The sequence below is a fragment of the Lepidochelys olivacea genome, assembly GCF_965140295.1.
Source record: "Lepidochelys olivacea isolate rLepOli2 genome assembly, chromosome: 8".
In the NCBI taxonomy this organism is placed as follows: domain Eukaryota; kingdom Metazoa; phylum Chordata; order Testudines; family Cheloniidae; genus Lepidochelys; species Lepidochelys olivacea.
In genome coordinates this window covers 34,630,159-34,643,190 of record NC_140418.1, presented here as the reverse complement: position 1 = coordinate 34,643,190, position 13,032 = coordinate 34,630,159, and the positions used below count along the sequence as shown (strand labels likewise).

Below are 13,032 nucleotides of genomic sequence, written 5' to 3'. Positions count from 1 at the left end.
TTCACCCTGACCACACCACACGATCCATTGTCTACAGCCAAGCTCTGCGATACAACCGCATTTGCTCCAACCCCTCAGACAGAGACAAACACCTACAAGATCTCTGTCAAGCTTTCTTACAACTACAATACCCACCTGCGGAAGTAAAGAAACAGATTGATAGAGCCAGAAGAGTTCCCAGAAGTTACCTACTACAGGACAGGCCTAACAAAGAAAATAACAGAACGCCACTAGCCGTCACCTTCAGCCCCCAACTAAAACCCCTCCAACGCATTATTAAGGATCTACAACCTATCCTAAAGGAAAGCAGTGGATGTATTCTTTCTTGACTTTAGCAAAGCTTTTGACACGGTCTCCCACAGTGTTCTTGTCAGCAAGTTAAAGAAGTATGGGCTGGATGAATGCACTATAAAGTGGGTAGAAAGCTGGCTAGATTGTCAGGCTCAACGGGTAGTGATCAATGGCTCCATGTCTAGTTGGCAGCCGGTATCAAGTGGAGTCAAGGGTCGGTCCTGGGGCCAGTTTTGTTCAATATCTTCATAAATGATCTGGAGGATGGTGTGGATTGCACTCTCAGCAAATTTGCGGATGATACTAAACTGGGAGGAGTGGTAGATATGCTGGAGGGGAGGGATAGGATACAGAAGGACCTAGACAAATTGGAGGATTGGGCCAAAAGAAATCTGATGAGGTTCAATAAGGATAAGTGCAGGGTCCTGCACTTAGGATGGAAGAATCCAATGCACCGCTACAGACTAGGGACCGAATGGCTAGGCAGCAGTTATGCGGAAAAGGACCTAGGGGTGACAGTGGACGAGAAGCTGGATATGAGTCAGCAGTGTGCCAGTCAGCAGTGTGCCAAAGGCCAATGGCATTTTGGGATGTATAAGTAGGGGCATAGCGAGCAGATCAAGGGACGTGATCGTTCCCCTCTATTCAACGTTGGTGAGGCCTCATCTGGAGTACTGTGTCCAGTTTTGGGCCCCACACTACAAGAAGGATGTGGATAAATTGGAAAGAGTCCAGTGGAGGGCAACAAAAATGATTAGGGGACTGGAACACATGAGTTATGAGGAGAGGCTGAGGAAAATGGGATTGTTTAGTATGCGGAAGAGAAGAGTGAGGGGGGATTTGATAGCTGCTTTCAACTACCTGAAAGGGGGTTCCAAAGAGGATGGCTCTAGACTGTTCTCAATGGTAGCAGATGACAGAACGAGGAGTAATGGTCTCAAGTTGCAGTGGGGGAGGTTTAGGTTGGATATTAGGAAAAACTTTTTCACTAAGAGGGTGGTGAAACACTGGAATGCGTTACCTAGGGAGGTGGTAGAATCTCCTTCCTTAGAGGTTTTTAAGGTCAGGCTTGACAAAGCCCTGGCTGGGATGATTTAACTGGGAATTGGTCCTGCTTCGAGCAGGGGGTTGGACTAGATGACCTTCAGGGGTCCCTTCCAACCCTGATATTCTATGATTCTATGATATTCTATGACCCAACACTCTCACAAATCTTGGGAGACAGGCCAGTCCTTGCCTACAGACAGCCCCGCAACCTGAAGCAAATACTCACCAACAACCACATACCACACAACAGAACCACTAACCCAGGAACTTATCCTTGCAACAAAGCCCGTTGCCAACTGTGCCCACATATCTATTCAGGGGACACCATCACAGGGCCTAATAACATCAGCCACACTATCAGAGGCTCATTCACCTGCACATCCACCAATGTGATATATGCCATCATGTGCCAGCAATGCCCCTCTGCCATTTACATTGGTCAAACTGGACAGTCTCTACGTAAAAGAATAAATGGACACAAATCAGATGTCAAGAATTATAACATTCATAAACCAGTCGGAGAACACTTCAATCTTTCTGGTCACGCAATCACAGACATGAAGGTCGCTATCTTACAACAAAAAAAACTTCAGATCCAGACTCCAGCGAGAAACTGCTGAATAGGAATTCATTTGCAAATTGGATACTATTAATTTAGGCTTAAATAGAGATTGGGAGTGGCTAAGTCATTATGCAAGGTAGCCTATTTCCCCTTGTTTTTTCCTCCCCCCCCCCCCACCCCAGATGTTCTGGTTTAACTTGGATTTAAACTTGGAGAGTGGTCAGTTTGGATGAGCTATTACCAGCAGGAGAGTGAGTTTGTGTGTGTATGGGGGTGGGGGAGTGAGAAAACATGGATTTGTGCTGGAAATGGCCCAACTTGATGATCACTTTAGATAAGCTATTACCAGCAGGACAGTGGGGTGGGAGGAGGTATTGTTTCATATTCTCTGTGTGTATGTAAAGTCTGCTGTAGTTTCCATGGTATGCATCCGATGAAGTGAGCTGTAGCTCACGAAAGCTCATGCTCAAATAAATTGGTTAGTCTCTAAGGTGCCACAAGTACTCCTTTTCTTTTCACTATTTAGGAGCAGCTCTAGTATGCCTACAGCATCTGAAAGGCATCCCAGAAGCTATAGAAGTCTTTAGAAATAGTCTCTAAGGGTATGTCTACACTACGGAATTAGGTCGAATTTATAGAAGTTGTTTTCTTAGAAATCGATTTTATATATTTGAGTGTGTGTGTCCCCACAGAAAATGCTCTAAGTGCATTAACTCGGCAGAGTGCTTCCACAGTACCGAGGCAAGTGTTGACTTCCGGAGTGTTGCACTGTGGGTAGCTATCCCACAATTCCCGCACTCTCCGTTGCCCATTGGAATTCTGGGTTGAGATCCCAATGCCTGATGGGGCTAAAACATTGTCGCGGGTGGTTCTGGGTACATATCAAGCCCCTGTTCCCTCCCTCCCTCCGTGAAAGCAAGGGCAGACAATCGTTTCGTGCCTTTTTTCCTGAGTTACCTGTGCAGACGCCATACCATGGCAAGCATGGAGCCCGCTCAGGTAACCGCCACCGTATGTCTCCTGGGTGCTGGCAGACGCGGTACTGCATTGCTACACAGTAGCAGCAACCCATTGCCTTCTGGCAGCAGACGGTGCAATACGACCAGTAGCCGTCATAGTCATGTCCGAGGTGCTCCTGGCCACATCGGCCAGGAGCGCCTGGGCAGACATGGGCGCAGAGACTAAATTTGGAGTGACTTGACCAGGTCATTCTCTTTAGTCCTGCAGTCAGTCCTATTGAACCGTCTTATGGTGAGCAGGCAGACGATACGGATTGCTAGCAGTCGTATTGCACCATTTTCTGCCGAGCAGCCATAAGATGAGGATGGCATGCAGTCCTTCTGCACCGTCTGCTGCCAGCCAAAGATGTAAAAGATAGATGGAGTGGATCACAACAAGAAATAGACCAGATTTGTTTTGTACTCATTTGCTTCCCCCCATCCCCGTCTAGGGGACTCATCCCTCTAGGTCACACTGCAGTCACTCACAGAGAAGGTGCAGCAAGGTAAATCTAGCCATGTATCAATCAGAGGCCAGACTAACCTCCTTGTTCCAATAAGAACAATAACTTAGGTGCACCATTTCTTATTGGAACCCTCCGTGAAGTCCTGCCTGAAATACTCCTTGATGTTAAGCCACCCCCTTTGTTGATTTTAGCTCCCTGAAGCCAATCCTGTAAGCCATGTTGTCAGTCGCCCCTCCCTCCGTCAGAGCAACGGCAGACAATCGTTCTGCACCTTTTTTCTGTGCGGACGCCATACCAAAGCAAGCATGGAGGCCGCTCAGCTCACTTTGGCAATTAGGAGCACATTAAACACCACATGCTTTATCCAGCAGTATATGCAGCACCAGAACCTGGCAGAGCGATACCAGGCGAGGAGGCGATGTCAGCGCGGTCACGTGAGTGATCAGGACATGGACACAGATTTCTCTCAAAGCATGGGCCCTACCAATGCATGCATCATGGTGCTAATGGGGCAGGTTCATGCGGTGGAACGCTGATTCTGGGCTCGGGAAACAAGCACAGACTGGTGGGACCGCATAGTGTTGCGGGTCTGGGACGATTCCCAGTGGCTGCGAAACTTTCGCATGCATACGGGCACTTTCATGGAACTTTGTGACTTGCTTTCCCCTGCCCTGAGGCGCATGAATACCAAGATGAGAGCAGCCCTCACAGTTGAGAAGCGAGTGGCGATAGCCCTGTGGAAGCTTGCAAAGCCAGACAGCTACCGCTCAGTTAGGAATCAATTTGGAGTGGGCAAATCTACTGTGGGGGCTGCTGTGATGCAAGTAGCCCACGCAATCAAAGATCTGCTGATATCAAGGGTAGTGACCCTGGGAAATGTGCAGGTCATAGTGGATGGCTTTGCTGCAATGGGATTCCCTAACTGTGGTGGGGCCATAGACGGAACCCATATCCCTATCTTGGCACCGGAGCACCAAGCTGCCGAGTACATAAACCGCAAGGGGTACTTTTTAATAGTGCTGCAAGCTCTGGTGGATCACAAGGGACGTTTCACCATCATCAATGTGGGATGGCCGGGAAAGGTGCATGATGCTCGCATCTTCAGGAACTCTGGTCTGTTTCAAAAGCTGCAGGAAGGGACTTTATTCCCAGACCAGAAAATAACTGTTGGGGATGTTGAAATGCCTATATGTATCCTTGGGGACCCAGCCTACCCCTTAATGCCATGGCTCATGAAGCTGTACACAGGCAGCCTGGACAGTAGTCAGGAGCTGTTCAACTACAGGCTGAGCAAATGCAGAATGGTGGTAGAATGTGCATTTGGACGTTTAAAGGCGCGCTGGCGCAGTTTATTGACTCGCTTAGACCTCAGCGAAACCAATATTCCCACTGTTATTACTGCTTGCTGTGTGCTCCACAATATCTGTGAGAGTAAGGGAGAGACGTTTATGGCGGGGTGGGAGGTTGAGGCAAATTGCCTGGCTGCTCGTTACGCGCAGCCGGACACCAGGGTGGTTAGAAGAGCACAGGAGGGCGCAGTACACATCAGAGAAGCTTTGAAAACCAGTTTCATGACTGGCCAGGCTACGGTGTGAAAGTTCTCTTTGTTTCTCCTTGATGAAACCCCCCCCACCCCTTGGTTCACTCTACTTCTCTGCAAGCTAACCACCCTCCCCTCCTCCCTTTAATCATTGCTTGCAGAGGCAATAAAGTCATTGCTGCTTCACATTCATGCATTCTTTATTCATTCATCACACAAATAGGGGGACGACTACCAAAGTAGCCCAGGAGGGGTGGTGGAGGAGGGAAGGAAAATGCCACACAGCACTTTAAAAGTTTACAACTTTAAAATTTATTGAATGCCAGCCTTCTTTTTTTTGGGCAATCCTCTGTGGTGGAGTGGCTGGTTGGCCGGTGGCCCCCCCACCACGTTCTTGGGCGTCTGGGTGTGGAGGCTATGGAACTTGGGAAGGAGGGCGGTTGGTTACACAGGGGCTGTAGTGGCAGTCTGTACTCGGGCTGCCTTTGCTGCAGCTCAACCACACACTGGAGCATACTGGTTTGGTCCTCCAGCAGCCTCAGCATTAAATCCGGCCTCCTCATCACACTGTCGCCACATTTGAGCCCTGTCTTCAGCCCGCCACTTACTTTCTTCAGCCCGCCACCTCTCCTCCCGGTCATTTTGTGCTTTCCTGCACTCTGACATTATTTGCCTCCACGCATTCGTCTGTGCTCTATCAGTGTGGGAGGACAGCACGAGCTCAGAGAACATTTCATCATAAGTGCGTGTTTTTTTTTCTTTCTAATCTTCACTAGCCTCTGGGAAGGAGAAGATCCTGTGATCACTGAAACACATGCAGCTGGTGGAGAAAAAAAAAGGGACAGCGGTATTTAAAAAGACATTTTATAAAACAGTGGCTACACTCTTTCAGGGTAAACCTTGCTGTTAACATTACATACATAGTACATGTGCTTTCGTTACAAGGTCGCATTTTGCCTCCCCCCACCGTGTGGCTACCCTCTCAACCCTGCCCCCTCCCCGTGGCTAACAGCGAGGAACATTTCTGTTCAGCCGCAGGCAAACAGCTCAGCAGGAACAGGCACCTCTGAATGTCCCCTGAGGAAAAGCACCCTATTTCAACCAGGAGACCATGAAGGATATCTCACTCTCCTGAGGATAACACAGAGAGATACAGAACGGATGTTGTTTGAACGCCAGCAAACATACACTGCAATGCTTTGTTCTACAATGATTCCCGAGTACGTGTTACTGGCCTGGAGTGGTAAAGTGTCCTACCATGAAGGACACAATAAGGCTGCCCTCCCCAGAAACCTTTTGCAAAGGCTGTGGGAGTACATCCAGGAGAGCCGCGAATGCCAGGGCAAATCAATCCTTTCACATGCTTGCTTTTAAACCATGTATAGTATTTTAAAAAGGTACACTCACCAGAGGTCCCTTCTCCGTCTGCCGGGTCCAGGAGGCAGCCTTGGGTGGGTTCGGGGGGTACTGGCTCCAGGTCCAGGGTGAGAAACAGTTGCTGGCTGTTGGGAAAACCGGTTTCTCCGCTTGCTTGCTGTGAGCTATCTTCTTCATCCCCAAAACCTGCTTCCGTGTTGCCTCCATCTCCATTGAAGGAGTCAAACAACACGGCTGGGGTAGTGGTGGTTGAACCCCCTAAAATGGCATGCAGCTCATCATAGAAGCGGCATGTTCGGGGCTCTGACCCGGAGCGGCCGTTCGCCCCTCTGGTTTTCTGGTAGGCTTGCCCCAGCTCCTTAAGTTTCACATGGTAGTGCTTCGAATCCCTGTTATGGCCTCTGTCCTTCATGCCCTGGGAGATTTTGACAAAGGTTTTGGCATTTCGAAAACTGGAACGGAGTTCTGATAGCACGGATTCCTCTCCCCATACAGCGATCAGATCCCGTACCTCCCGTTCAGTCCATGCTGGAGCTCTTTTGCGATTCTGGGACTCCATCATGGTCACCTCTGCTGATGAGCTCTGCATGGTCACCTGCAGCTTGCCATGCTGCCCAAACAGGAAATGAGATTCAAAAGTTCGCAGTTCTTTTCCCGTCTACCCGGCCAGTGCATCTGAGTTGAGAGTGCTGTCCAGAGCAGTCACAATGGAGCACTCTGGGATAGCCCCCGGAGGCCAATACCATCGAATTGTGTCCAAAGTACCCCAAATTCGACCCGGCAAGGCCGATTTAAGTGCTAATCCACTTGTCAGGGGTGGAGTACGGAAATAGATTTTAAGAGCCCTTTGAGTCGAAATAAAGGGCTTCATCGTGTGGACGGGTGCATGTTTACATCCATTTAACGCTGCTAAATTCAACCTAAAGTCCTAGTGTAGACCAGGGCTAACACTGGAAGTGTGTCTACCTAAGGACATTTCTATCCCCAAACCCACATTTTCAGTATGATCCTACCTCAGTCTTCCATTTCAAAACTTGGCACTTTTCAATACCTCTGCCTCTATCACTCACATCAGATTTATGATGCACAATTAGTATTGTGCAATTCAAGGAAAGACTTAATGCTTGATCATGGTCTTCTGCAGCCTTAATTTCCTTTTTTTAATAGGAGAGACTGTGGAAAAACAAGTCTACATCAACTGAAGAAAGCTACATTCTGTAGCAGCGCTTTGTTCCCTTTTCACCATTAAAAACTGCCTATGTGATTCCTTTTTTGACAAACATTTTTTGAGATTTTTCTAGCTGAGATATATATTTTTAAACGGTGTCCCAAATTTTCACCATGACTTATCAATTGCTTTTTCCACTTGATTTCACTGAGCTTCTAATCTCATTTTTCCAAAATAGGCTGCCTATAATCACAGTAGGGCAGGGATCTAAAAAAAAATTCATTACGCATCACTAATTTCACAATGTGTTAAAAATAAAGATAAATAAGAATACATTCTTCCCAGCTCAGAAGATATACTTTTAACTAACATACCACACAGGTTAACAGTACACAGCTAAACAAAGAAGATACCCATCCTGGCAGAAATAAATCCACAACCTTGAAGTCTTGTACTGGCAACTGACCAAATTCCAACATCCTCATCCTTCCCCCATCAAAAAATCAGGACATTTACTTCTTGCTACAGTTTTAGTTCTCAACTGGTAGGCATGTATTCTCAAAATCTAGCTGCCACCCTAGATGATTCACATGAAGGTGTAAAACACCCTATAATATAATTATCTTGCCCACAGGGTGAATTTTTTTCCCTAAGTGCCATAAGTTAGTGATTTGCTTCTGATCTGCAATACAAGAGTTTATATCCCTCTTTAAAAAAAAAATTCAGAGCTACTGTAATCGGGGATGTTCTCATTTTCCATATAAATACTTAATTTTTGAATTCTGTCAAGCATTTAATGTGTAGTGGCAATGAGTTTCACAGTTTAAATGTACATTGTAAAAATTATTCTCTTTTAATGGTTAGAAGTTTTTTGCCTTTCAGTTGTTTGACTGTCCTTGTTCTATATTGTAAGACAGCATTTCTATTTACCTTCCCCATTACCATTACTTATTTTGAAAATCTTCTCTAAACTAAACAGTCCTAATCTTTCTTTGTTTTTCCACAAACACTTGGAGGTGTTTCCATGCCATTAATCACTTTTGTCATATATGGATTCCTTCTACTTCAGCCTTTAGATGGGTTGGTCAGAAATAAAAAAACACTCCCCACCCCAATACAGTGCCTCTGGTTAGTTAATTTTTCACTCAGAAATGCACACTCTCTTGTCTTTGTTATCAAATCATTAACTTCATCAGCCACCCTATAAGCCCATTTATCTAGTTTTCTAGGGTACTTAACAGTCCCTCAAGAAGTTCACTTGTTTTCATTTATTTAAATAAATTCTGCCATCTGCAAGTTGCCATCTCAAGTCCAGTACCTTCTCCTGAACATTTTGTTAATAGGTCCAGGGCTTAATATTACAGAACATGGAGACATTCCATTATTCAATTTTCAACATGGCAAAAGGCTACCCTCTATTCCTACCTAGTCTGGTAGAAGTAGAGAAAAGTTAGACAGTCGAAAAAAGAGCCATGGGCCCGAAAATATGTAGGCTGATCTAATCTTCAGAGTGACATAACTGAAATAAGTGTATCCAGGTTCTTCACAGAGAAAAAACAAATAGATACTTTAACCATTTTAGACAGTCTAAACTTCAACTCCTTGAGGGCAAACTGCTCAGAATCCAATGCTAACAATGGATTTTTGGGGGGCCAGAAAAGTACTGCAATTCTCACTGTGTGAATTTAAAATTAAAGCATCATGGTTGATCAAATTGAGTGAAAGTAACTCACAATCAATCCTGAAATGCAGACATTTGATTAAAAAATAATTATACACAGAGATACAAAGTTAATTGAAAAGATATTGAAAAACACCTTCCTGCCATCATCCCCAAATTATTGAAAGTTCTGCTGATTATGTATTACATTCTAATTCTTCTTTATGTTACAAAATTTAAACCAATAACTTGTTAAGAATGCATTCAAACAGACAATTTCTGGAATTAGGATTTTATGGCTATAAGCAGCTTCTTGGAAGAGTAAGGAAAGAAAAAAAGAGGCCCACTGTTTTCATTTTCAGTATTATTATTCCCTTTATGCAAATAAGATGCTTTTTAAGATCAAGGAATACAGTTTCATTGCTAGTTTTAAAGTCCTCCTATATAAAAGTTAAAACCACCACCTTAAAATTAGGATATCTAGAATACTTACATTCCCCATGTACTCTGAAAGTAGATCCTGCAAGGCCTGTCGCACTGCATTACACTCTGCAACTATGCGTTCCCGTCGGTCATCACGTGTGCAGGATGAATCAGCCATTAGGGCTGCTCCACTAATGATGCTCTCCAGGCGCTCTTCCAGGGAAGGCCTAAAACGTTCCTCACTGAAGCTCAAAGGATCCACAATAATTTGTTTCTAGTAAAGGAAAGTTTACAGTAATCAGTAACTGACATCACTGGTTACCATTTTTCATCAAAAATGAGTCAGTCTTGGAATAGTTACAGCAAATCCATTCTCCATCCTGAAAGACAACCAAAAAAAAGTGTGCTTGTGATAGATGAGAACAAACTTTCCCAGGTAGTCTAGTAAATTTTTAGAGGCTTCCCCAATGGATTACATTACTGCAAGAAATGACTAAATGTCAACATACAATGCTAAACAAAATTTGGCCACAAGAAAGCATGTTACAGGAATTACAAATTAAAAAATGCCTTGATAAATCAGGTTATGCTACTGAACTCTAGGTAACTTTCAATCTGTACAAGTCTTAGTTATTTCAGCTGTCAAATGCAATTACCCCCATCATAAACAAGATGATTTTGGAAGTTTATCTAGTGTAGATTAACTATGGGGATACTCTGCATGATTACACAGAGGGGGAGGGAAGGAAAGCGACTGGATAAATTGAACAGGCTACAATGTAAGTTGTTTTCAGAAGCAAAGGTTTTGATGTGAAATATTTACAGTAAGATTTAAACATCACAGAAGTCAATAACTTCAAGCAAAATCACTCGTTTATATTAATTGAGTCTTACTGCAACACAGCTCATACTGAGAGAGTTAAGGCTCCACCAGCTGATCTATTTTCAATCCCTTTTTTGGGGTGGGGGGGAAGAAGGGTCATAATGCCATCACAGAAATTCATTTCAGTCTGAAAGTATGTGACTTTTTCAAATAAACTGCAGAAACTTTTATGGAAATTGGGGGGGGGGGGGGGGGCGCGGCGGCGCCATTTTTGGTGCTTTAGAAAGAAAGCTGAAACTTCTGAATTGACATTCAGACAGTCAGTTCATAACATGGACTAAGTTCCAAGAACACTCACTTCATTTCGCAGCCACTTTTTCCTCTTCCTAGACACCACGGCTACTATAGGAATTCTCAAAAAGAAAAGGAGTCCTTGTGGCACCTTAGAGACTAACCAATTTATTTGAGCATGAGCTTTCGTGAGCTACAGCTCACTTCATCGGATGCATACCGTGGAAAAAACACGAATTCTGAAGCACGTAGGGTCTCTTTAGAGCACATTACAGTGTTCTTCCTACACATTTAGAGTGTAGTACTGCAAATCTGAACCATCAATACAAGCTATTGACATGCTACTGATCCAGTATGGCACTGGAGCAGGGTGGATTTGATTTAAATCAAATCGATTTAAATCATAATTTAAATCACTATTCAGAAAGACTCAATTTAATCATGGATTTCTACATAAAAGGGCATTCTTGTTGGTTGTTATAACCTTAATACATATTCTTCACCACAAAGAGATAAATGAGACCCAAAACTGGGTATCTTTTACGCCCTGCTGACATTAAAGGTTTTCCCTTCTAGTGAGAGAATGGTATGGTAGATCTCAAATCAATGAAGGCTATACTCAGAAAGACCTCAAGACTTCTGGAATATGCTGCTCTAACAGTTTCACTTTTGTTTCTACTACCTGTTCCTTCTCACATTTATCTCCAGACTTCTTCTCCTTGTCCAGATGTATTCCGCCCCCAACAATCTTGTATTCATTGAACTTTTTTGTAACTTTGAACTTAGGAGGTAAGGGATTGACTGTGTTCACAATTTTGCAGAGGGACACTAGGGTTGAGGTCTGTTATTTCTCACCTCTATATATTATTTATTTATTTACAAACTTTTTGCTGTTAACAAGCATGCTATCTCTGGAGACACACATCCACAGTTCGAGACCTGCAAAACAAAGCATCTCTGATGGTATCTTCTAGACTGAGCAATGAGTCCCATTGGGCAGATAGAAAGATTAACCTAAATAATCTATACAGAAGTCCCTGGAACTCTATAACATTGGGTCCCTAATCCATGAACTATTGGAATTCATTTACAAAGCTTTTCTTAAACATTACATGAATATATTGCCTCATATGATAGATTTAATAATCCCTATTCCAGGATGAGATAGGTTTTTCCCTCAAAATCCGATTTAAATAAAAAAAAGTGTTTTGGTCTGTTTTTTTAAAATCATTGATTTTTATCTACCCTACACTGGAGCCAGATATAGTTAACCAGACTTGTATCTTTTGGTACTTATTTAAAGTTATATTATGGTTCTAATACCACAGTGAGGCAGAAGCACAGTCTATACAACAAGAACTCACTGCTACTTGGCTGGTTTCAGAGTAACAGCCGTGTTTGTCTGTATTTGCAAAAAGAAAAGGAGTACTTGTGGCACCTTAGAGGCTAACCAATTTATTTGAGCATAAGCTTTTATGAGCTACAGCTCACTTCATTGAATGCATCCGATGAAGTGAGCTATAGCTCACGAAAGCTTATGCTCAGATAAATTGGTTAGTCTCTAAGGTGCCACAAGTACTCCTTTTCATTTTACTACTTGGCTGTTAGCAGGGAATTACATGCAGAGATGAAGGTCTGATTCAATGAACGCCTATTCTCTTTCTCCCCCTTCTTCTAGTGGGAAGTGAAGGCATGTAAAAGCATTATAGCTATTCACCCTGGCCTAATAAGCCACTGACTACACTGTAAGAGAAGACTCACTTGCTGAAGTCTGAGGGCCATAAAGCCCACCCATGCAACACTTGAGCCACTTCTATTTAAATTAGCAGAACAAAAAGTTAGGTACTTGGTCCTACTAGAAACACCACATTTAGCGATTTGAGCTAAATCAGCAAAGCCAAAGGCTGAACTACAGTGCAGTTCTACCATTACCATCTCCCCAAACCTACTCTTTAATATGGAATGCTTTTATATAACAAAGCTTAATCATAAAATCGCCAATCTCATGTTAGCACCCAGTAGTGCCAGTCAAGATTAAGGATTCCATTAGGTTAAATGTAGAAGAGGATACAACCTAAAACACTTGTCTGGAAATTTCTCTGAAGCCTCTTTAACCATTGTTAACCCTGGTTCAAATGCACAAACATTAGCAACACTGGAAACCTTAGTGTAGATGGCGGACTCTGGCAAGCCATTTTCAGGCACTATGTCAATTAAACTTACTCAGAGCAACTATAAATCAATATGGTGCCAAAAGCAGCTGCTAGAGCCTGAAGTCTATATTAGGACTTCTGAATGTTGCAAACATCGATTCAGCTGACCCAATTACAGGTGGAGTTTTCTGTAAAAATTCCCTAGTTTAGGCAAAGCCTAGAGATTAAGTGT

General features: G+C 43.7%; 2 protein-coding genes across 2 annotated transcripts in view; both read right to left on the bottom strand.

Moving 5' to 3' along the window:
• The window catches only part of CTNNA1 (catenin alpha 1), a 202,582-nt gene that overhangs the window by 127,531 nt on the left and 62,019 nt on the right, over nucleotides 1–13,032 (bottom strand). Inside the window, exon 7 of the mRNA XM_084637020.1 lies at nucleotides 9,604–9,807. Within this exon, the coding sequence (XP_084493146.1) occupies nucleotides 9,604–9,807 (204 nt within the window). The remainder of the gene's footprint in view (nucleotides 1–9,603; nucleotides 9,808–13,032) is intronic.
• On the bottom strand, nucleotides 5,240–7,321 carry LOC311525098 (uncharacterized protein). Its single transcript, XM_084636902.1, has 2 exons — nucleotides 6,313–7,321; nucleotides 5,240–5,725 (listed from the first exon to the last, which is right to left on the bottom strand). The coding sequence occupies exons 1-2, from the start codon at nucleotides 6,869–6,871 to the stop codon at nucleotides 5,571–5,573; spliced, it is 714 nt and encodes a 237-aa protein (XP_084493028.1). The 5' UTR covers nucleotides 6,872–7,321; the 3' UTR covers nucleotides 5,240–5,570.